The sequence below is a fragment of the Diplotaxodon limnothrissa genome, linkage group LG5, assembly GCF_057381915.1.
Source record: "Diplotaxodon limnothrissa isolate DT_005_m linkage group LG5, D_limnothrissa_male_GT1.1, whole genome shotgun sequence".
In the NCBI taxonomy this organism is placed as follows: Eukaryota; Metazoa; Chordata; class Actinopteri; order Cichliformes; family Cichlidae; genus Diplotaxodon; species Diplotaxodon limnothrissa.
The window spans coordinates 6,779,204-6,802,643 of NC_140600.1; the positions used below are offsets into that span (position 1 = coordinate 6,779,204).

The 23,440-nt window shown below is 41.2% G+C and overlaps 1 protein-coding gene across 2 annotated transcripts in view; it reads right to left on the minus strand.

Annotated features, from left to right (window-relative positions):
* The window catches only part of epha8 (eph receptor A8), a 140,908-nt gene extending 122,198 nt beyond the window's left edge, over positions 1-18,710 (minus strand). For both annotated transcript variants that reach the window (XM_085353718.1, XM_085353716.1), the window contains exon 1: positions 18,623-18,710. In XM_085353718.1, the coding sequence (XP_085209844.1) occupies positions 18,623-18,710 (88 nt within the window). The remainder of the gene's footprint in view (positions 1-18,622) is intronic.
* Between the last annotated feature and the right edge of the window lie 4,730 nt (positions 18,711-23,440).

Below are 23,440 nucleotides of genomic sequence, written 5' to 3' on the forward strand. Positions count from 1 at the left end.
TCTTATCATCCCTAGCTTATGCTTAATGATGAATGGTGATAATTACTGTCAGTCAGTGTGTCTAACATGCCATGGTCACCTCACTATGTCTGCTCTGGAGGGCCCATGCTTGAAGAGGGAAAAGAGACTGCAGTATCAGTAGCAAGATAACATTAAAAAAAAAGAAGAAGAAAGGAATTGGGGCACACATGCCCTGTACCGTATGTGTTCATGACTTAGTTTCATGAAAATCTTTATGTATAACCCAAGGTTTTCTCTGGTTTTCTGCCTCCAGGCTGAGAGCCTTAGGAACATTTTGGAGCCAGGCAATAAGAACACAACTAAATACAATGAATGACTTTTTATGCTACACTTTAGGCAACCATTGACCAGGTGTTCCCTCTGGGTGCGGGCTATATTTCCTGCCTAGACCTACAGTAGGTATCTGTAATTGTGGCAACCTGTCCATCAGTGCTGGCTGAGCTGCATTCCTGTTAGTTCCTATTAGTACAGGAAAATTACAAAACACTGTTTCAATAGAACTAAAAGCTTTAGGGAAGACATGGAATGAAATACGGACACCAGGGACATAAGGAAATATGTGGCACTCAAAGAATGTGGAGAGAATTTCATAACAGAAAATGCAGGGAGGGAAAAAACCTTATTATAGGGCAAAGTCCGGAAAATGGCTAAAAACAATTCAAAGATTTGGTTCTTAAATGTATTTTCTACTATACCTAAAATACTCAAAGCACTTTGTACAGCTTGCCTCATTCACACAAGTACATGTTCTATGCTTAAGTGATCTCTCTCTAATGTACACACACATTCAGACTCTTATGGATATATCAGAGAGCTATTTGGGGTTGGTATCTTACCCGAGGATATTAAGCACACAGACTGAAGCAGCCAGGGATCGAATGATCAACCTTTTTTTAGCAGATGACCTGCTCTTCCTCCTGAGCTACAGGACCCCACAACATCACAATGTCAGCATTGGACAGCTTGCAGAGCCGTTATTTATTTATTTATTATTATGTATTATTAGTTATTTAAAATTTGTATTTGTGACAGAATTTTGTTCAAGTCACCATTAAATATGGAATAAAGAGACAAACACTGCTCATATGGCAAGGTTTATATAATACTTCAAAGGATCTGCCTAAGTAAAGTATCACGATATATGTGAAATGGTAAAATGTTCAAGGGTATTTTTTATAAATGTAGCTTTTTCTATTCTACTACTCAATATATTGTAGGCAATAATGAGCAGAAAATTTCAAAACTTTGTCAAAAGAATAAAATCAAAATGACAAAACAAAATTTAAAATTAATATTTTGCTGTAAAATGGGCTCCATCTTTTCAGTATAGCACAATAACAAAATAATGATTTATATGTTCTAAGTTATCAGAAGCCTAGAGTAACCTACTAAGCAAGGTCAATTGAAAAGCACCTTTACATTATAAAGTATGTCTTATCTTGATAAAATTACTATTTTGCAGCTGATAAGATATTCAAAACAACATATAAAATGGGAAATAAATTTGCATAATCATTAAAATTATTATTTCTTTGGAAATCTGCAGCAGAATAGTGAAAACTGCTCCAGAGCTGGTGGACCTAACTGTCTGTGCAGCCCAGTGAGAGCTGTAGATTTGAATGAACTACAGAGTATTGACTCTCTGCATCATTAGCCAGTACCAAAAAAAAGCAGCCTGAGCATGGAAACATCAGCAGCAGGAAGTAAGGTGCGCAAATCAGTATCAAACCATAATTTCTAGTGCACAACACAATGACATGCTGCTGTGTTAATGTGTTTGTTTTCCCCATGGAGCCATGCGTCGAAGTGCAGAGCGTTCCAGTGCAGAGAGCGAACTGGAGCTCGCAAAAGCCTGCAGCACGCCCTCTGCTCAGGGACTCGCAGGGATACACCAGCTTTGTTGTTAATCTAGTTTGAGCACAAGTAGATGAATGAGTTTATGCATTTGAAAAGGGCTGTTTTTGAACAGAAGACGAATGATGTCAGAGAACAGAGAGGGGAATAAAAGAGTGTTTGGACTCCCTGTTTTGAAAGAGTTAGCCACCGCACGTCACCAAGACAGCTGTGCATTTCCTCTCCCCACTTGGCTATTCTTCTTTCTTTCTTATCTTTTTTTTCTTTTTGCTCGTACATTCACCTTAAAAATCTTTGATCTTCCTACATTTATACATTTATACAAGATATCACTGCACTGATTACACACTCACATCATCACACAGAGGTAGTTGTACTGGAAGAACATGGATCAAGAGGAGAAAAAACATAGTAGGTAACACAGCTCTCTACTGGCCCTTCCTTTTCCAACTCAGAGGTTTCAGATAAACTTCTTTTAGACTTTTCAGTGTAAGAGCTCAGGATCTAAAAATGCTGCTTCTGTGCTACTGATCTGAGTGATGTCATACACAGGCCAGGCTTGTTTGTGGTTTCATTTACTATCTCTATCTCTACTTTTAAGATTAGGCTTAAAAAATTTCCTTTTTGCTAAATATATATATATATATATATATATATATATATATATATATTAGGGGTGCAACGATATTCGTATCGATATTGAACCGTTCGAGACAGTGCTTTCGGTTCGGTACGCATATGTATCGAACAATACAAAATTTGTGATTTATTTTATCAACTTTCCTTCTGATGATGCTGTCTGTGTTGAGCGCTCAGTGGATCTGCGCTCGACAGTGCAGCCTAGGCGGAGTAGTCAACGCAGATTCACTGAGTGCAGGGCAAGCTAGCGAGACAGAAGCTAAGCTCTCCTTGCAACATGGCAAATTGAACCTCCCCCACCCTCATTCAGATCTGGCGTTTGGAATTATTTTGGTTTTCATGTGACGTATGACCCTGAAGGTAAGCGCGTCATGGACTAAAGTAAAACAGTATGTTGGATGTGCCACGCAATGCTCAATTACATGGGTGGGAACTAGTGTGTTAGCGCAGTTAGCTCATTAACGTGTTGGCCATCCAGCCCCATGCACGGGGCGATCCGCGGTAGCTCGTTAACGGAGATTCGCCGTGTTGTGGCGTTAACGTCATTTCAACGAGATTAACGCTGACAGCACTAGTGGGAACACAACGAATATGACTGCACATTTACGCCAACATCATCCTAGTGCAAAGACAAGTGGAAGCAGACAAAAACAACAAGCACACATGCTACAAACTTTACCCGAGTCATTTAGACAGCCGTTAGCACATGATTCTCCTTATGGGGACCTGATATGTTTAATATGCTGCTGAGAATATAGCCCAGAAGAAGCGGATAGTATAGCTTTTATTTTGGAAAGAGACATTTCTCTGTAATAAACTCTCTTTTCCAAAGATGAGTGATTCCTCAATCAGATACAGGGCTCGCAATATCGGTAGCCCGACGTCCCGGGGCTAGCGATTTTTTTCAGTCAGGCTACCAAAATCTATCTCTGCCCTGCCCGTCGGGCTATTGTAGGAAGGAAAAATATATGTCAATGCTTTTGCATTCTTTCAGAAATGTAGCTGGGTAATTATGTCATTGGCATCGATGAGCCACTGTCAATATGTGACATATTGAAATCGGTTTGAATTTGCGCTTGTTTTTTTGCTTTCACTTTGCAATCGCGCGAACTGTGTATAGAGAGCGACAGCACTGATTGGTGAGTGATGATAATTTGCGCACCAATTCCTCTGACATCGTCTTATTAATCGTTAGCTTACTATGCAAACATGACAAGTGAAATCTCCCGCAGCAAGCTTAAACATGTGAGAGGTTGATCGCGCAGAGAATCGCTGAGCTTATGTGAGTCCGTGTGTAAAAGCAGCAGGATATATATTTTAGTTCTGCTGAGCCAAATAAGACAGGTCAGGGTGAAGAAGTGACAGCCAAAGAAAAGCTTACCGCAAAACGGAAAAGTTATGACAAATCAGACTATAAGGCAAAAAGAAAGTGCAGCTTTATGGTTTCATGGACAAAAGAATTTCTGTGGCTGCAATATGACGAGCTAAATAACCAGGGCTGCACATAAGTGGTCCGCAGGTGCGCATTCGCTGTCAAAATAAAAAACGCGCACAAGATAAGAAGTTGCAACGCGTGCTTGCGTACATAAGATTTTCAGGAGGAGGACAGACATTTGTTTAGAACTCTTAAAGATGTTGAAGAAGCTCCTTTAAGCAATTACTGTGATGTTCCTCCACCTCCAAAGAAATGTCAGAAGGAGTCCGAACCACAAAAGAAGTATTCTCGGAAAAGTGGTTGCAGGAGGTGAGCTGGCTTCAAACAAATGATGAACGCACAGAGATGTGGTGCAGAATGTGCCGTGAAAATTTAATAAATGACAAATTAAAAAGGCATGAACATTTTTTTTTGCATCGAAAAAATATCGAACCGTGACACTAAAGTATCGAACCGAACCGAACCGTGAATTTTGTGTATCGTTGCACCCCTAATATATATATATATATAGATATATAGATATATAGATATACATATTTATTTATTTATTTATTTTTACTCTAAATGCTAAGGTTACTTCAGGAGAAGGTAATTCATAGGCTAGATGCTGATGTAAGACATTGAGATAGACTTTTCCAAACCTTTTGCCAAAATACCAAAATACTCTTCATTTAATGTATTCACTTTCTCCTCCTTTTATCTTTCTCCCCTATCTGTGTATAAAAGTAAAATATCTTGAACTGTTTCCTTTAGACTAACGCTTCACATTTTCCAGACATTAATATCATCCCCACTGAGATAACTCAGTTAGATGTGTGTGTGGGAGCATGCACATGTACATATGTGTAGCCCCGCGTGCAGAGTACATGTGTGTCTGGATTTTCATCATTCCCCTTGCCAGGTATTAATTTCATCAGGGCTGTGATATATGAACAGATTACTGGTGTAAAACGCATTATTTCCTTATGGAAACAGGCCCTGGGAGAGATCCATCAGCCTGTTTCATAGTTGCTTTGGGGCTTACTGCATCATACATGAGCACTTGGCTTACCTGCCGTAGTCACCGATGGAATGCACTCTCCCGCACTCAATATGAAATCAAGACTGGATCGTTTTTCAAACTCTTTATAAAAGAAGTCACTTTCATGTCTAAATAGGGAAGTAAATGCAGGTCTTCTATCTTTCTAGTTAAGTCGGTTAGTGATTCTAAATTCTACCTGCAGTCGCAGTCAGAGGTTTGGACTTTTAATGATTTCTTTGAACTATTCTTTTTCCAGGATGGAATGATTGTACAGTATAGAGTTTTGGCTCATTATCTTGCGGTAGGATGAACCCCTGACACACTAGGTGCACATACCAGAGGGTATTGCATGGCGCTGCAGAATGCTGTGGTAGCCAATTTGGTTCAGGCTGCCTCTCACTCTGTACAAGTCACCGACCCTGGATCCAGCAAAACAGCCCCAGACCATCATACTTCCTGATGGTGATGATGCCACACACTGTGGAATCATCCTTTCGCCTACTTGACAGCATACAGAAATCCTGCATCATGAACCAAAGATTTAAGAGTTTGATTCATCCAGCCATAACACCTTCTTCAAGTTGTTAGTAGTTCAATGGTGGTGTTCCATGGTCCAGCAAGCCTCTTACAGCTCGAAGTCTTCTCTTCACAGTTGAAACTGAGACTTGCTTACTACAGGAGTGCAGAATTATTAGGCAAGTTGTATTTTTGAGGAATAATTTTATTATTGAACAACAACCATGTTCTCAATGAACCCATAAAACTCATTAATATCAAAGCTGAATGTTTTTGGAAGTAGTTTTTAGTTTGTTTTTAGTTTTAGCTATTTTAGGGGGATATCTGTGTGTGCAGGTGACTATTACTGTGCATAATTATTAGGCAACTTAACAAAAAACAAATATATACCCATTTCAATTATTTATTTTTACCAGTGAAACCAATATAACATCTCCACATTCACAAATATACATTTCTGACATTCAAAAACAAAACAAAAACTAATCAGCGACCAATATAGCCACCTTTCTTTGCAAGGACACTCAAAAGCCTGCCATCCATGGATTCTGTCAGTGTTTTGATCTGTTCACCATCAACATTGCGTGCAGCAGCAACCACAGCCTCCCAGACACTGTTCAGAGAGGTGTACTGTTTTCCCTCCTTGTAAATCTCACATTTGATGATGGACCACAGGTTCTCAATGGGGTTCAGATCAGGTGAACAAGGAGGCCATGTCATTAGTTTTTCTTCTTTTATACCCTTTCTTGCCAGCCACGCTGTGGAGTACTTGGACGCGTGTGATGGAGCATTGTCCTGCATGAAAATCATGTTGTTCTTGAAGGATGCAGACTTCTTCCTGTACCACTGCTTGAAGAAGGTGTCTTCCAGAAACTGGCAGTAGGACTGGGAGTTGAGCTTGACTCCATCCTCAACCCGAAAAGGCCCCACAAGCTCATCTTTGATGATACCAGCCCAAACCAGTACTCCACCTCCACCTTGCTGGCGTCTGAGTCGGACTGGAGCTCTCTGCCCTTTACCAATCCAGCCACGGGCCCATCCATCTGGCCCATCAAGACTCACTCTCATGTCATCAGTCCATAAAACCTTAGAAAAACCAGTCTTGAGATATTTCTTGGCCCAGTCTTGACGTTTCAGCTTGTGTGTCTTGTTCAGTGGTGGTCGTCTTTCAGCCTTTCTTACCTTGGCCATGTCTCTGAGTATTGCACACCTTGTGCTTTTGGGCACTCCAGTGATGTTGCAGCTCTGAAATATGGCCAAACTGGTGGCAAGTGGCATCTTGGCAGCTGCACGCTTGACTTTTCTCAGTTCATGGGCAGTTATTTGGCGCCTTGGTTTTTCCACACGCTTCTTGCGACCCTGTTGACTATTTTGAATGAAACGCTTGATTGTTCGATGATCACGCTTCAGAAGCTTTGCAGTTTTGAGACTGCTGCATCCCTCTGCAAGATATCTCACTGTTTTTGACTTTTCTGAGCCTGTCAAGTCCTTCTTTTGACCCATTTTGCCAAACGAAAGAACGTTGCCTAATAATTATGCACACCTGATATAGGGTGTTGATGTCATTAGACCACACCCCTTCTCATTACAGAGATGCACATCACCTAATATGCTTAATTGGTAGTAGGCTTTCGAGCCTATACAGCTTGGAGTAAGACAACATGCACGAAGAGGATGATGTGGACAAAATACTCATTTGCCTAATAATTCTGCACTCCCTGTACGACCACTATTAAGCTGTGCTTGAAGCTGTTGTCCTGTGAGCCACCTATCAGTTTGCCCCAGTTTCTGAGTGCTCACTGACACCTTGACTTTCTTTGCAATTTCTCTGTAGGAAAGACCTACATTTTTAAGTGTTATGATGGTCTGTGTCTCTTCCATTGTTAATTGCCTTTTTCTCACCATTTTTGTAGCAACACACTACTTTCTGTGGTACAATACAGTTCAACTAATGCTTACAAGAGTATGGTACCACAGTGTGTTCCAACAATGCTTTTATGCAGACAGAGGAGGTTGGAAGTAATCCGGAAAAGCTGGAACACTTGTAGGAATTAGTAGCACTAGTTTTCAAGACTTGATCAACCTCCATTGCTGCATCCTTTGTTTCACCTCTGGCAGTTCACCACTTACCTTTGTACCATTTCAAGCAATTCATTGGACATGAATGATTTTAATTGCAATAAATAACTGGAAAACTTTTGACCAGTAGTGTAAGCTGTACAATCATTCTAAAATTACCATGATATTCATGCCCATGATGACTGAATGTGAACCTCTGACCACAACTGTAAGTGTGAATTTGAAGATGAAGCTAAACAACCACCCATCCATTGATCAGAGACCCCAGTGCAGAGATTGCTGATGAAATTATGGTCTCAGTCTCCAGTTCCAGTTCATATTCTCATGCTGCAATGATAGTTATTTTGTACATTACGGTTCCCGTGAGAGTCAAACAGGACGGTAGGTAAAGCAGGGTGTGCTTTACCGTGCCAACTGATAAGTCACTAGTTTTATTGTGCGTACGGTTCTCATTCACTTCTGTTGAATATTCATTATATCTGGCCAAAAAGCACCAAGATTGTGTGGTGAAGCTCCAGGCTTCTTTACACACTTTATACAATCTGTGGAAACAAAGTTTGAGGATTGTCTAAATGGGACCTATTTTGACTCTCATCCAAAGCCAGTTGTCTCAGGAAGGTGCAACAAAGGAAATTACTTTGACACAGCAGCAGTGGCTGAGCAAACTGTTTCCACTTAGGTGGCTGGCCAGTGACCAGGGCAAATAGTCAGTAGGTTTTGGGTCACCGACTCTTTCATTTAATCACTCACACAACAGCGACTGCTCAATGAGCTCCGTGCCTCGTATTGCAAATACACATTTACGAGTCGTGTGGGCTTTTCTTTCATATAATCATTGCCAGATGAAGGTATTTGTGATACCCTTATCATGGTGAAACAGTGTCACTTTGATGAAATAGTGGCAACAGAAACTAGTACAGGTCATACTGGGGGACTGTCATTTATGTTTTTGTCTTTAACCTCTCTTTAGTGTTGCTTTAAAGTATTCATCTGTTGGTGAATTAACAGTACCGTTTGAATGGGATGAAGAGCAGGAAGACATTTAGATGTACTTCCACCTTAGTATTGCCTTAACTGGTTATTCAACTAGGTAAGCATTTAATATTAATCGAGCATGCATCACTTTAGACAGCAGGAGGAACAGGAGCACACAGGCAAAAGCAGAAAATCCAAAGTTCCCAAAGAATAATCTGCATTTCAGTTTGACTAAAGTCATGCTTTAAAAGTGTTTTACCTTGATTTGGAGCAGCAGTCAAGCAAACAGAATAATAAATGAGCACACCGATATCAGTCTCCAAACGTTAGCATCTTTAAGCTAATGGTTATAGTGAACCAAATAAAGCTCTAACAGCAAAACTGTTGTGAGTAAAACTTTTTTAGTTTTGCACTGTTTTTCTTTAAATTAGTAAAAATATGTCTTTTAACAATCATCAAAAGAGTGCCTCTCTATTTTAAAATCTTAGGCTGATTCCTAATTAGTTTTGACATTAGTTTAGCATTTTAATAGTACTGCTAATGAGCAGATAAGACAAACCGCCTTGGTAGAAGTAAAATATCACTTTGTGATTGATGGTTCAGACCAATGTGACAGTGTGTTGAGGGCTGTAGTGGTAATTTCCTCTTCTTGACTCTCCTTCTTAACAAAGGCAGCAAAGCAGTGACAATGGTACTCCTCTAAGCGTCACATTCAGAGTGCAGTGACAGACAATGTCTTCCCATCTGAAGTGGCATCAGATCTAAAAATTTCAGGGTGGCTGTAGCTCAGGAGGTAGAGCAGGTCACTTACTGATCGGAAGGTTGGTGGTTCGATCCGTGGCTCCTTCAATCCCTGGGCAAGATACTAACCCCAAGTTGTTCTCTGATGCATCTATTGGAGCATGAATGTGTGTAAATGTACTTAGAAAACACTAAGTTCAGAGAATGGGTGTGAATGTGTTGTATAGAGTGCTTTGAGTACTCCGGGAGAGTAGAAAAGCGCTATATAAGAATCTGTCCATTTACCATAAAAATTGAAAAGTGTGTGTATTTCATGGGTCATTCGGAACAGCACTGAAAATAATCTATTTTTACTTTCTACTTTAGAGGACATGGATTTACTCTCTCTCAGCTTGTTGCCGTTTGAGCTGCTGTGACTCAGAAAATTCTCTTCACAAAGTGAGCCTAGCACAAACTTTGAGTTTGACCTTATTAGTTGGATGGCTCTTTGTTGCAGCAGCAATTTGAACAGGTTGGCAGGTTTGCCAGCGTTTATCAGAGCATATTAGACCTTCACTGGGCTTCTATTAAACTTAATGAACATTTAAATCCTTTAATGGATTGAAGGGAATTGAGAGCGGCAAATTATCAGCTAGACACTCTCCACTGGTGTTGATAAAGACACTCACCGGTGGAACTTGAAGAGACACATTTTAGACAGCAAGCCTCTCTTTTCCCCTCTTCGTCTCACTTTGTTCTCTCACTGTGACTCTTTCCATCCCTCCTCCTTTCTCTCCTTTCACATTGTCCCTTCCCCCCTTATTCCTCTATCACACAGTCTCTCTTTTGTCTCTAACACAACCTGTACGCCTCTTCCAGTCTATAACAGAGGAGACAAAGCTGATGCTCCAGAGCCAGATCTTCGTCATTCATCAGTCCCCATGAAGGGAACATCATAGAGGTCTCTCTCCAGGAGGGATGTGCTAACACAGCCACAACAGCAGCCCATTACAGAGCTGTCAAGCATCACCTACAACTGTCTCTCACTCTTTCACTTTATCTTCAGCCATCCCAGTGAGGGATCTTCGAGCACACATGGTAGAAAGCACAGAAATGTGAATTACCCAGCAACACGCCTCCAATCAGAAAGAGCAGCAGAGCCGGCACAGAGGCTGCTGAACTCTGCTCAGCCCAGCTTCAGCTCCTTTTAATGGGTGGAAAGGGCTCTAGAGAGCCCCCTGTTTTGTGAGGCCTAGTCGGCTTCAGCTCCAGGAGGGCTACAAGAGCCAGTTGTATTGATCTGAAAGCTAGCTCCTGTATTTCTGCCGACAGCTGGCTAACAAGTCTGATGTCTCAATAAAGACTGGTGCCTGGGGGAGAACTGATATGTGTGTTGGAGGGGGGGGGGGGGCTGCTGGGTCAGCCAACAGCAACCTGTTAGAAGACACACCAACAGACAAAGGAATGGAGCAGTTCGTGCCCTCTCTGTTTTTAAATGCACTCTGACAGCACTCCCCTGCTCAGGATGACACTGTAAACTGTACTGAGCTCAAACTCAGAAGAAAAGGAGAAGAACATTTTATGCTCACTTCAAATTCAATACATTAAAGTAAAGTGCAGTCATTTGCTGTTAAAGCATAATTAATAAAACTCTGACTTCAAAGACTGTTTTATTCCTCGTTTTCAAGGTAAAATCGTGACTAACTAAAACAAAGCTGTGTTATATATCTCTTAATGCTCCCCACTCCATTATTGATCGGGACCAGACAGCTTTAAGTGATAGAGCAAAACAAACAAAAGAAGAATGTTGGTGAGAAAGAAACACAACTGATTGATTGATTGGTGAGGCCGGGCTTGTATTTTTTATGCATGAGACTTCAGGATATAGTTTGGCCGCTTTGTGTGGCAAAGGGCTGGAAGGAAATATCAATAAAAAGGCTTGCAAGATAAAATATTGTCTGAAATTCTGTCTGCCTCATCAATCAATCCGTCTGTCATGTTGTGTTCAAGTTTACCTGTTTTATGTATGAGGTTTTGAATAGACTTGCACCATATCCTGGGAATTAATTGATTAATTGAAAAATGGACTGTGTGGTTGGCACAAGGACCACCACTAGAGGGGACTGTGAGGTAGCACAAAAGGGCACTATTTGGACAAACTGTGCTGACAGTAAAGGGAAATAAATGTGGGAATAGGTTACCAGCAGTCCGCGACCCTGAGAAGGATAAGCGTGTTTACACTCACTCTTTCAAAGAGATGCAAGTAAAACACAGCAAAAAATAAATAAAATCAAAGATTCAGCAGTCGCTCTTAAATCTGTTGTCACCTGTTTAGCAGGAGTGGGGCGGGTGGAGGTTTGCCCGGTGCCACAGCGGTTATGTCAGTGGGAGGATCCGGGGGGTTCTCTGTGAATTTCCCATTCCCGTGGGATCGTGCTTGGCGCCAGCTCAGATTTGAAGTTAAATTTTTCGCTGAACAACCAAGTTTTCTTTCCACACAGAATGTACAGCAGACGCTAATGTTTTTGTCACTTTTTACCGAATAAAATTTAAAGTAATGTCAGTACTTCCAAGCTTTAAACGCTGCATGGTTGTACTCTAGCTGAACTCCATATGATCCATTGTTGATCTGCACACGTTGCTGCCACGGACGCACGCACGCTCGTACGTCATTGTCATGAGACACTCTCACAAACAAAATCACGGTTTAGTAACGTAGTAATGCAGCGTGTTTATGGGAAAGTAACTTTTTTGCAATAGTAATCCCTTACATTACTTGAAAAAAGTAATCAGATTACAGTAACGGGTCACTTGTTACTAAACAAGGTCCATAAAGACATGGATGAGTAAGTTTGCTGTTGAAGAAGTTGACTGGCCAACAAAGAGTCCTGACCTCACCCTGACAGAACACCTTTGGCATGAATTAGAGTGGAGACTGCGAGACAGGTCTTCTTGTCCAATATCAGCGTCTGACCTCACAAGTGTGATTTTGAATAATGGTCAGAAATGACCATAAACGCATTTCTAAACCTTGTGGAAAGTCTTCTTAAAACGTTGACTTTCCCTGGGACACTCTAAGCCTTAGATTTGTTCTTTAACCCATTCAGAGGTGGACTCATTGGTTCGTTTGTGATCATTGTCCTGCTCTATAACCCAAGTGCCTTTGAGCTTCAGGGTACAAACTGAAGGCAGGACGTGCTCCTTTAGGATTTTCTGGTGGAAAGTAGAACAAAAGCAAAACAGCCTCAGATCATCACACTATCACCATGTTTGACTTTTGGTATGATGTTCTTTTAATGAAATGCAGACCCAAGACATGCTGGAGAGATTACATCTCTTGGCAGGCCTGTGAATGCCTCTGTGCCCCCCAGATAAACTGAAGGAGGGAGGTCTGAGCTTCTCGCCTTAGACTCCTCCCTCTGCGAGTCGACCCAAAATAAGTAGAACAAGATGAATGGATGAATTAGTTTTACGTGAGATGTAGGGGCACTCAAACCTTGCAGAAAATTCATCTCGTCTGTCCACAGAATGTTTTCCCAAAAGTCTTGGTCATCACAGTGGTTTTTTGTTTTTTCTAGCAAATTTGTGTTATTTTTGCTTTCTTATTATTGAATAATGAACACTAATCTAAACTGAGGCAAGTGGTGGCTGCAGTTCTTTGGGTGTTGTTCAGGATTCCTTTGTGACCTCCTGGATGAGTCGTCAGTGCACTCTTGGTCTAATTTTGATCATTTTGGGTCCTGTGAAGATTCACCTCTGTTCCAAAATTTCCAAAAGAGTTTGTGGATAACTCTCAGAGTGATTCAGTGGAATCACAAAGCCTTCGACATATCTTTGTAACCTTTTAAAGTCTAGACTTTCTAGACTCAGTGACATTGTTACTCGTCTGTTACCTTATATCAAGGTGTGTTGAATTTTGAGTTCTTTTAGCTTTAATTTTACTTTGCAGGCGCTATTTAAGTGATTTTTTGATTTAACACTTCTGGAAGTAACAGGCCTGGGTGTGTGAAGTGAAACTGATCTCAATACTGTAGAATTACTTTTTCACATAGTCCCGAATAGGTGCGGGTAGTCCCCCCAATCTTAATTAATTAATCATAATTTAAAACTGCATTTTATATTTTATTAAGTATTATTTTATCTTAATATCAAAATTTGTTTGATGACCTGAAATATTCAAGTGAGATAAATATAATAAAAAATAAATACAAATAAAATAAAAAAAATAAAAAATAAAATAGTAAAATAAAATAAATAAATAAATAAAAACAAATTATAAATAAATAAAAATTATGAAATAATAATAAAATTAAATAAAATTAAATTAAATAAACAACTTGGAAATCAGGAAGGGGCAAACACTGGAATACAAAACTAGAGGTAATTTAAATCAAGTCTCCGGAATTTATTTTGACCTTAAAGTTGTTCGAATATGAGATTTATTTTTTGGGTATCCCAAATAATAAAAAGTAAATAAACACATAAATAAATTGATATGAACAAAGCTCAATTCCTAGCACTTTTTCTAAAGCAACAATGTTTTATTGGTTTCTTTTTTTCCTCCCTCTAAATCCAAAAGATCAGAACCCACTTGCGGGTAGCGGTACATTTTAGCCACATGCTAAGAAGCATAGTTTCAGAAACTGTATGCTGCTACCTTAAATTGGGTCCCTTGAACATATTTGGGCCTCTGATAGGAAACATCCACTTGGCTATGTGAAAATAAAGGCACAGACGAGAACTTAACCCTAACCCTGCCTTTAAACTGCTCTCCAGCAACCTGGTAGATGTTGGGAGCTGAAGTAGCTTCAGTGCTTAAATCTAATAGCAACAATGCTTTTTCTTAACTCTGTAATGTGTTATAGAAAGGTTTCCTCTCTAAGCTATTAATTCTGTCAAGTCGTGCTACGTTTTATTTCCGTGTGATGTTGACAAAAAATGAAAAAGCACTACATTCTCCATTGAGTGAGGAGAGATCAATATAAACAGCAGAGCTGACTCTAGCAGTGATCAAATTCAAAAGCTTTTCTTTTCACACAAGCAAAAATTTGTTTTTGCCTTCTATCGCACAAAGAGAAGCAAAAACGGCAACTCCCAACACTTCAGCTGCTTTCAACTTCTCCTTCTTCATTTCCTTTTTTAAATTATGTGCTCAAATTTTTCAAAAGTAAAGCAAAAATAATCCTGGCTGCGACTCATTGTTTTCTGCCTCTGGGTCTCGTTTCCCTAGCTGGTCTTCCTGCAGCAGAGGTATGTTGTAATAATCATCTACCTACAGTTTGCTCATTAGCAGTGAGTCCTGCTCTCTGCATGGGTCTTTTCATGTTCCTCAGTACTGACAACTACCTGAAGGAACGCTCTGTGTCCTCGATGGGAATGCGACCGTGTGAAACAGTGTGCCGGAGTTGAGTCAGGGACAGTACTCACAGACAGGATAAACTGCGCAGGGAAAACCACCACCCCCGTACAGGCAAAAGTTGCAATAATATGTGGGAGATGCAGCAAAATGTGTTGCTTCCTGTGCGAGTGTGTCTGTTTGGCCTATAATGACTTTTCTGCAGGCAGATACAAATACAGATGATAAGTATTTTGTGCCAGTAACTTTAATGTGGTCATTTTCATCCCTCAAAAACCTGTCAAAAATAGGTCAGTGTTTCCTCTGTGAATGGATTCTTAGAAAGCTTTATTACTGCAGCAAACAGCTCAAAGTTAGAGGAGCGTCTGCTGCTGGTGTTGATGTTTACAGCTCACGGCTTCAAGAGACTTGCAAAAAAATTATATAAAAATAAACACACACTGAACATGAACTGAAAAACTTAGTGTAACCACACAATTGCAAATGAATTCAATTTGAATATTAAAGACGGATATTTTTCCTCGTTTTTTCTGGTTGCTCGTTCCTACAGACCAGTGACCATCACATACCTGACTCCAGCTTGTTTGTCTTGGTCAACAGAAAAAAAGTGATGAACATGATAAGCATGAAGAAGTGTTATTCCGAAACACAATCAGAATCTGGAAATTAAAAAATCACTTTATGGAAAAAAAAAGAATGGAATAGAATACAAACGACTTTATGTTTCACAACATTTCATCATGAGAGGAGCTGGTGGGTTTAATAATTCACTGGAACATTTCAAAATCATATAGATTCTCTGTATTTAATGTAATTTAAAAATAATTGTGCTACTTAAAGTGTTTTTTTTTTAACTTTGGCTTCTGTATATTACACAGAAATATTAAAATCTCAAGCATTAAAGATAAAGCACGCAACATTAGAGATAAAGATATAGTGCTATTTTTAATGATTGCTTCATTACAATAATTTGAATAATTTGCTTAAATTTTTTCTTTAATTTTCTTTTTTATAGGTTATATTCAACATTAAAAGGAAAATCAAAAACAGCGCTCACCTGCAAGACTGCATCTAAATTGTGTCAAAAGAAAATCACGTCTCCAAAGTTGTTTAATATTGAAGATTTGTTTTTATGTTAATTACTTTTTAACCAATTCACTTTAGCGTTGCCTGTGTACCAAAACTATTATCACTGTGCCATAATACCATGTTGTTTTCATAGGCACAAAGTTGTACAAGCTGCACAGCCTTTTCACACTTTACTTCCTTGCTTTATGTGACTCGTGATATTCTAAATTCCATCTCTGTAAATGAAATACGTTGCTAAGCATACAAGCCGTACATCGTGGCAGGTTTGCCTACAGCTCCTCTTTTTTTCTGCCTAGAAAACAGCAGTGATCGGATTCTATAATAATTACTGTAGCTGTCGGGCACACAATAGATTCGGTGCAAGATTCAATATTGCACATCTCCAGCTGAAGAACATCCAGACACATGAGATGTCAAAATATCATTTGCTTTCCCTTTGTCTCTTTGTTCCTCGAGGTCTGACCCCTCCTAAACACAGATCCACGCACACACACAAACAGAGTTGCTCCAAGTAACTAAATGACGATGTTTGAAGGACACTTAAGGTTTGATGAGCTGAATATATACAATTCAAAGTCTCACTGTGTGTGAAAGCGCAGGCAGCCTCACATACACACCTCTGGCCATTTGTATGGATCTGCACACGATGAATACGATGAACAAAAACAAAATGGCTGGCCCTGGCTCGTGCTCTGATATACGTACTCAAGTCAGTCAGAGCTCTGCACGGTTGCAGTGCCCGCTCTTTCAACAATGTAATTCTTAGCGCTTTATCTGCATTTTTAGCTATCTTTTCCATGTACATGTAATATCTAGAATTGCCCTCAGGTCAAACTGCAGAAAAGCAAAGGAGAGAATTAACGTTTCATCGTTTTAATTCTTTTTTTTAATTCAGCGGGATACAGACAAAACTACCGAAATAAAAAAATTGTTATCTTTTTTGCATCAACTTCTGACTTGAGCTTAATTGCATGTCTTTATTTCGATAAATGATGATAAGACCATAGGATTTCGAGGTATGGTTTTATATATATTTGTATAGATAGATAGATAGATAGATAGATAGATAGATAGATAGATAGATAGATAGATAGATAGATAGATAGATAGATAGATAGATAGATATTATCACCACTCAGAGGTCCTCTTTAAATAGAGTGAGAACTTCTTGTTGTGAGCAGGAATCATTTGTCCTCTGACTGAGATCTTGAATCGCTCAGTAGAAGCAGCTTTATTCTGAGCTTTTCAAACTTTGCTGTGACAGAACAAAGACACTAAGTGTACTAAAGGGAGAACCAGAATAAAAACACTTACTGTCTATCATAACATCTGTTTCCGTGTTTTCTAAGCTTCTGCACCATCTGAATGGGACCTTTAAATTGTATTTGTTAGAAGCAGTGGGAATAAGAGGAATAACATTTACTTTAAAGCATTTTTAGGGGGGATTTCCAAACATGATCGTCTTCATTGTTAGGCAAAAAATACCAAAGGGATGCACTTGTATCATTTTTTATTTTTCCCACATTTCCTGTCAAATTAAGCCAAATCTTCTAAGAAAACTAATATTAACTCTTACCTCAGCGAATTGGAATATTAGAATATGAAACCATGTTGATTTAAATGGGTTTGCACTGCGCCAGTATTCTCAACAGTTTTTTATTAAGGTGGATTGAGACACTTTTGGACCTAAAATGATGGACAGTGAAACTTTTGTGAATTTCTACCAATTTGGGGGGAGCGTTGTTTGGTTTTTTTTGTTTGTTTGTTTGTTTGTTTTGCGTTTACATTTAGATTTGGAGTGAGACGGACAAGTTCTTAAATTCAGTTAGCATATATGTCTGAGCAATGGGCTCCAGTCACCGTGGGCTGAATGTCAAGAGCAAAGGCACAGGAAGAATGGGAGTGCTTTACATGGAAGTGGATATGAGCGAACACTGTGGTCCAATCAGCACCAATCAGGACGGGACCGCCGAAGGATGGAGAGGTAAATAAAATGTGACATGCAGATATCGCAGGACTGAACGTGTCTCACCTCACCCTACTTGACTTCATACTGGATACTTCTCCACCACTGAGGCAATCCCGCCCCACACACTCTCACACACACAGTCATCTTTTTTTGCTGCTTTTTTCTTGTCTTCCTGCAGCAGATAAAGCTCAGTGTTGTCACGAGGGGTGAAGAAGAGGCCCTAACAGTTGAGCCGCTGCTGTCACTCAGCCTCCTGAGATCAGACCTATGTCAAGGACCGTGTCACACTCACAAATTAATATAAAGGAAGGTGTCGGGGGACTCTGTGGCGTGTGCGCGCAGCATTAGTTGAACAAGTGATAACAACAGTTTTCCGTCTCATGGTGGAAAGATGAAGGACAAGAGGATGGAAGAAAACAAACCCAGGCTGGGCTTTAGGGAACAAAGTGTGTGGAACAAGAGTATAGGACACACACACACACACACACACACTTTTTCAAGACGCTCACACAAGTGAGGATTCATGAAAATTTTCGGTTCAGATAAAAAAAGAGCGCAGACACACACACTTTCACGTCACCGCCTAAGCCCTCAGCAGACACATGCGCTGTTACTGCAGCTGACACGCAACCCGGCCAAATATGAGCAATGTCAAGACGAGTTCATACGTACACATGCAGACATCAGGCGGATTTCCTTGAGTTGCTCCGCAAAGCAAACTTTGATGTCTTGCCCCTGGGTTGAGACATCCTCTCTGAAGTGTGTGTTTACATTTGTTAATGTGTTTGTGTGCGTGCGTGTCATGCATTGACTCATTGTCGCTGTGTTCTTCACACTGGAGCGCCACATGTATGAAGTTAATCCCCGCTGTCTGACTATATGCATTATTTAATTCTGTCTGTTCAAATTAACACACACACACACAAAGACTCTCTCTCTCTTTCTTACCTTCATTGCTGTTACTTCCAGAGGTGCCCACAGCCTGTAGTGATATAGTCCATAGCAGCATCGCAGCCAGCCCCGGATCTGAAGCCATGGTGTTCTCCCTCACACCCCGCCAGTCTCCCTCTGCCTCTCTCTCCCTCTCTCCTCTCTTACTCCCTCACCCTCACTCTCCCTCTCTGCAACTCACTGCCTCTTCCTCTCTCTCTCTGTGCTCTCTCCTCCTTCTTCTTCTTGTGTCCCAGGGTTGAAGAGAGAGTGAGAGCAGAGCGCTGAGGAGAGATTTTGCGTGTGTGTGTGAAGGCTGTGAGCTCATTGGGTTGAAGTTAGAGGCTGCCTCTGTGGCTCTCTTCAATCTGCCAGCTCCCTCATGCACACACACATACATAGATAGAGTTTCGGCAGGAAGAAGGAGGGAGGGAGGGACGGCCGCGTCTGTCAGAACGGTGGCAGCCAATTAGAGCGCGGCATTGGGAGTGAAAGCTCTCTCGGAACGCCACACCCTCCCTGTCCTACCTGCCTGGCCAACTCTCACTTTCTGTTTATCTCTCTGGGTCATGAGCTGGCACAGTGCTACACCCCAACTCCTCCCTCTCTCCCTCTCTCTCTCTACCTCTATTTACCCTCATTTGTCATTGGCTCGCCTCTCCCCAACAAACACACACTCTCACCTACCCAGTGGCAAATATCTGACTGATGGGATAAACTGAAAACAGCAGCATGTCTGCAAGGCCCAAGGACAATGATCGGTTATCGATCATCCATATTGCATTCATAAAGCTATTACCTTCACTATGACCAGGTGCAGCACAGCGCAACTTCACATATGTGTGTCTGTGTGTGTGAGAAGCACTGTTATTCTAGCACTGTGATCAAGCATTGATTCATGCGATGGTGGGAAATGTGCAAGATCACGGCACGTGTCCAGGTCAATGATCTTTTTTTTCCCCGCACTCTCGATATGCTTCGTTGCAGTGACCTGAGCCACAGTAAAGTAAAATTGCTGCACATGCAGAGGCACATGTGCGTGCAAACACTGGTTTAGAAGGCTGACAGAAAAATTGATTTTATTGGTCAGTCTGCCAAATGTCACTTTAACCACATTTACATTCATGAGGTGTGAATGCAGTGAACTGATGTAAAACTAACAATATACAGCTGACAAAATATCCTTAGCAGTTCTGGGTCCGCTCATGTCGCATGTTTTGAAAACTGGAGACAAGCTGCTGAACAGACCTTGAGGTGAGAGTGTTTGCTCAGCTACTGTTTCAATGTTAACACGAAGCACCAACCTCTGGAGCTTAAAAATGAAGCCAACACAGGAAGTGCCAAAAATTGCAGGTCCTCCAACCTTACAGCATTAAAGTGCATGTTTACACCCTGGTGCGTAGTGTTTCCTCCCTACTGAACAACTCTACAATAGGTGAAGTGTGTTAAAAGTTGTATTTTGTTCAGGCTTAAAATTAGAGACCTGCCTGCTCAGAGAGTTAGCTGTAGCCAGTGGCTGACTGTTAGCTCTCACCTCCGCTAACTAGTCCTTACCACCATGTCTGGATTTTTGGTGCCTTGTGAAGGATTTTAATGGACTTACCTCATAAATATTGTAGTTTGCCAACCCACTCAAGGGGTTCCTGTCTGACAGACGCCAAGTGGTCAGACTGGGCAGCATCACCTCATCCCCCGTCACACTGAACACTGGTGCTCCACAGGGGTGTGTACTGAGCCCTCTCCTGTACTCACTCTACACCTACGACTGCACGCCCACTAACAACTCCAACATCATTGTGAAGTTTGCGGACGACACTACAGTGGTGGGTCTTATCACCAATGGTGATGAGACAGCTTACAGGGAGGAGGTCAGCGCCCTGACCCACTGGTGTCAAGACAACCATCTCACCCTCAACGTCGCAAAGACAAAGGAGTTGATAGTGGACTTCCGGAGGTGCAGAGAAGTACACACCCCCATCACCATCAACGGCGCTGCTGTGGAGAGAGTGAGCAGCTTCCGGTTCCTTGGTGTACATCTGGCTGAGGATCTTACGTGGTCAGTACACATAAACAAAACAGTGAAGAAGGCGCAGCAGCGCCTCTTCTTTCTCAGGAGACTGAAAAGATTTGGCATGAGCCCCCGCATCCTCAGGACCTTCTATCACTGTGCCATTGAGAGCATCCTCACTGGATGCATCACCACCTGGTATGGCAACAGCACCGCCTACAACTGCAAAGCTCTCCAGCGAGTAGTGCGGTGCTCTGAACGGATAATTGGAGGTGAGCTTCCCTCCCTCCAAGACATCTACAGGAAGCGCTGCCTGAGGAAAGCGGGGAGGATCATCAAGGACTCCAGTCACCCCAGCCATAAACTGTTCAGACTGCTTCCATCAGGAAGGAGGTTCTGCAGCATCCGGTCCCGTACCAGCAGACTGAGAGACAGCTTCTTCCATCAGGCCATCAGACTGCTGAACACGTCATAGACACCTCACCTCCACTACTGGAACTTTAACATTATGCATTCCATACTGTACAGTAATGCCACTGTTTTGCACATGTCTCAACTCTGTATATTTTATATATTTTATTTATTGTTGACTCTATTTAATTTGTAAAATATGTGTACACAGACACACACACACACACACACACACACACACACACACACACACACACACGTAGAAAAATATTTAGTATACACATCCAGAAATGCATATACTATTATATATTGTACATATATTTATTAGTTTCAGATGTAGCCATTCTTGTATTTTGCTTGTTTACATTATTGTATTTTGCATAACTCTGTTGCTTGTGAAGCTCGCACACAAGAATTTCACTCACATGTGCTGTACCAATGTACCTGCACATGTGATGTGACAATAAAAGTGATTTGATTTGATTTGATTTGATTTGAAGTGAAATTCTTGTACTTTATTAGCGTGCTACTTACCACTAATTAACAGCTCGCTTACTAAAATAGCTAATCTTAGCTGCCAAATAAGGTTTGCTCCGACTCCACTAAAAAAGGAAATAAATAAATAATCAGTAGTGAGAATTTTTTTCTATACAGTCTTTGGTGCACTTTCATTCGCTGTGTGTCTACTGGTGACAAATAGCATCAAACCTGTTTTCTATTTATTGTTTTCTATTTATTAATTATGGATAATTAGAGTTTTGTTCTTAGTTTCCATTTCTTCTAATAATATAATAATAACACTGCTTACTCTACTACTTTACTTTTTTCCACATAAAAAATTGCAGCTAATTAAAAAAAAAAAACAGACGAAAAAAAAATTAAATGGACGGGCATAATAACAGACGCCTTGGCTCCAACCTAGCATGCCAATCATAGCACATGGAATATAAATAGTGCAAAAACTACATTATACTATAAAAGTGAAAAGTTATCTTTTAAATTAAGACGAGAGAAAGTCTACAGCAGTAACTGATGATCCTAAAATGATCATAAAAACCAAACAAGATTGCGGACAAGAAACAGGGTAACTATGTGAGAATGCTGTTTGTTGATTACAGTTCAGCGTTTAACACAATAGTGCCCTGCAGACTGTTCACAAAGCTGAGGGATCTGGGACTCAACAGCCGTCTGTGTGCATGGGTGTTGGACTTCCTCACTGGTAGAACTCAGGTGGTGAGGGTGGGTAGATGCGTCTCTAACAGCATCACCATCACCATCACCATCAACACAACACAATCCTCTCACCACTGCTCTACTCCATCTACACTTCAGACTGTGTGGCCACCCACGGCTCCAACACCATTGTTAAGTTTGCTGATGACACAGCGGTGTTGGGCGCCATCTCCAACAAGGATGAGGCAGCCTACATGGACGAAGTGAAGAATCTGGCATCGTGGTGCCAGGACAACCATCTCCAGCTGAACGTTGGCAAGACCAAGGAGCTGGTGGTGGACTTCAGAAGGAGTCAGCACAGAGACTACAAGCCCATTATCATCAATGGAGCTCCAGTGGAGAGGGTGCAGTCCTTCAAGTATCTCAGTGTCCACATCTCTTCAGACCTGACATGGTCTGCCCACATTCAGGTCCAGACCAAAAAGGCTAGGCAGCGCCTGTACCACCTACGACAACTGAGGAAGTTCAGGATCTCGCCAGAGAGCCTCACGATTTTCTATACAGGCGCTGTGCAAAGCATCCTCACACAGAACATCACATCTACATCAGGAGATGCCGGACTAGAGCAGCGCAGATACTGAAGGACCCGTCCCATCCTGGCAACAAACTGTTCCAACTTCTGCAATCTGGTAGAAGGTTCCGCATCTTCCGGGCAAGGACAGAGAGACTCAAGAGGAGCTTCTATCCCCAAGCCACCCGGGTCCTAACCCCCCCCCCCCCCCCCCCCCGCCTACACACACACGCACACACCCGCCCTCTCACATCATCCATGTGACTGAGACAGGACTCTCTTCTAGACACTCTAAACCCACCGGCATAATGTACATTTCAAATTCCTTTAATTTTAAATATGTTCATATTGTCTATCCATCCATCCATTCGCTTCCGCTTCTCCTTTTCAGGGTCGCGGGGGGCGCTGGAGCCTATCCCAGCTGTCATAGGGCGAGAGGCGGGGTACACCCTGGACAGGTCGCCAGTCTGTCGCAGGGCCAACACATATTGGCCATTCATATTGTCTATTCTTATTTAATTCACCTAATGTACAGAATTCACCTGCTTGCTGCTTACTTGCTACTACTGCACATTCACCTCTTTTTTTTCCACACATAGATTTAAAAGAATAATAATAATTATATTATTATATTTACTTGATTACTCATTATACTGTTATTGTTACTATTACA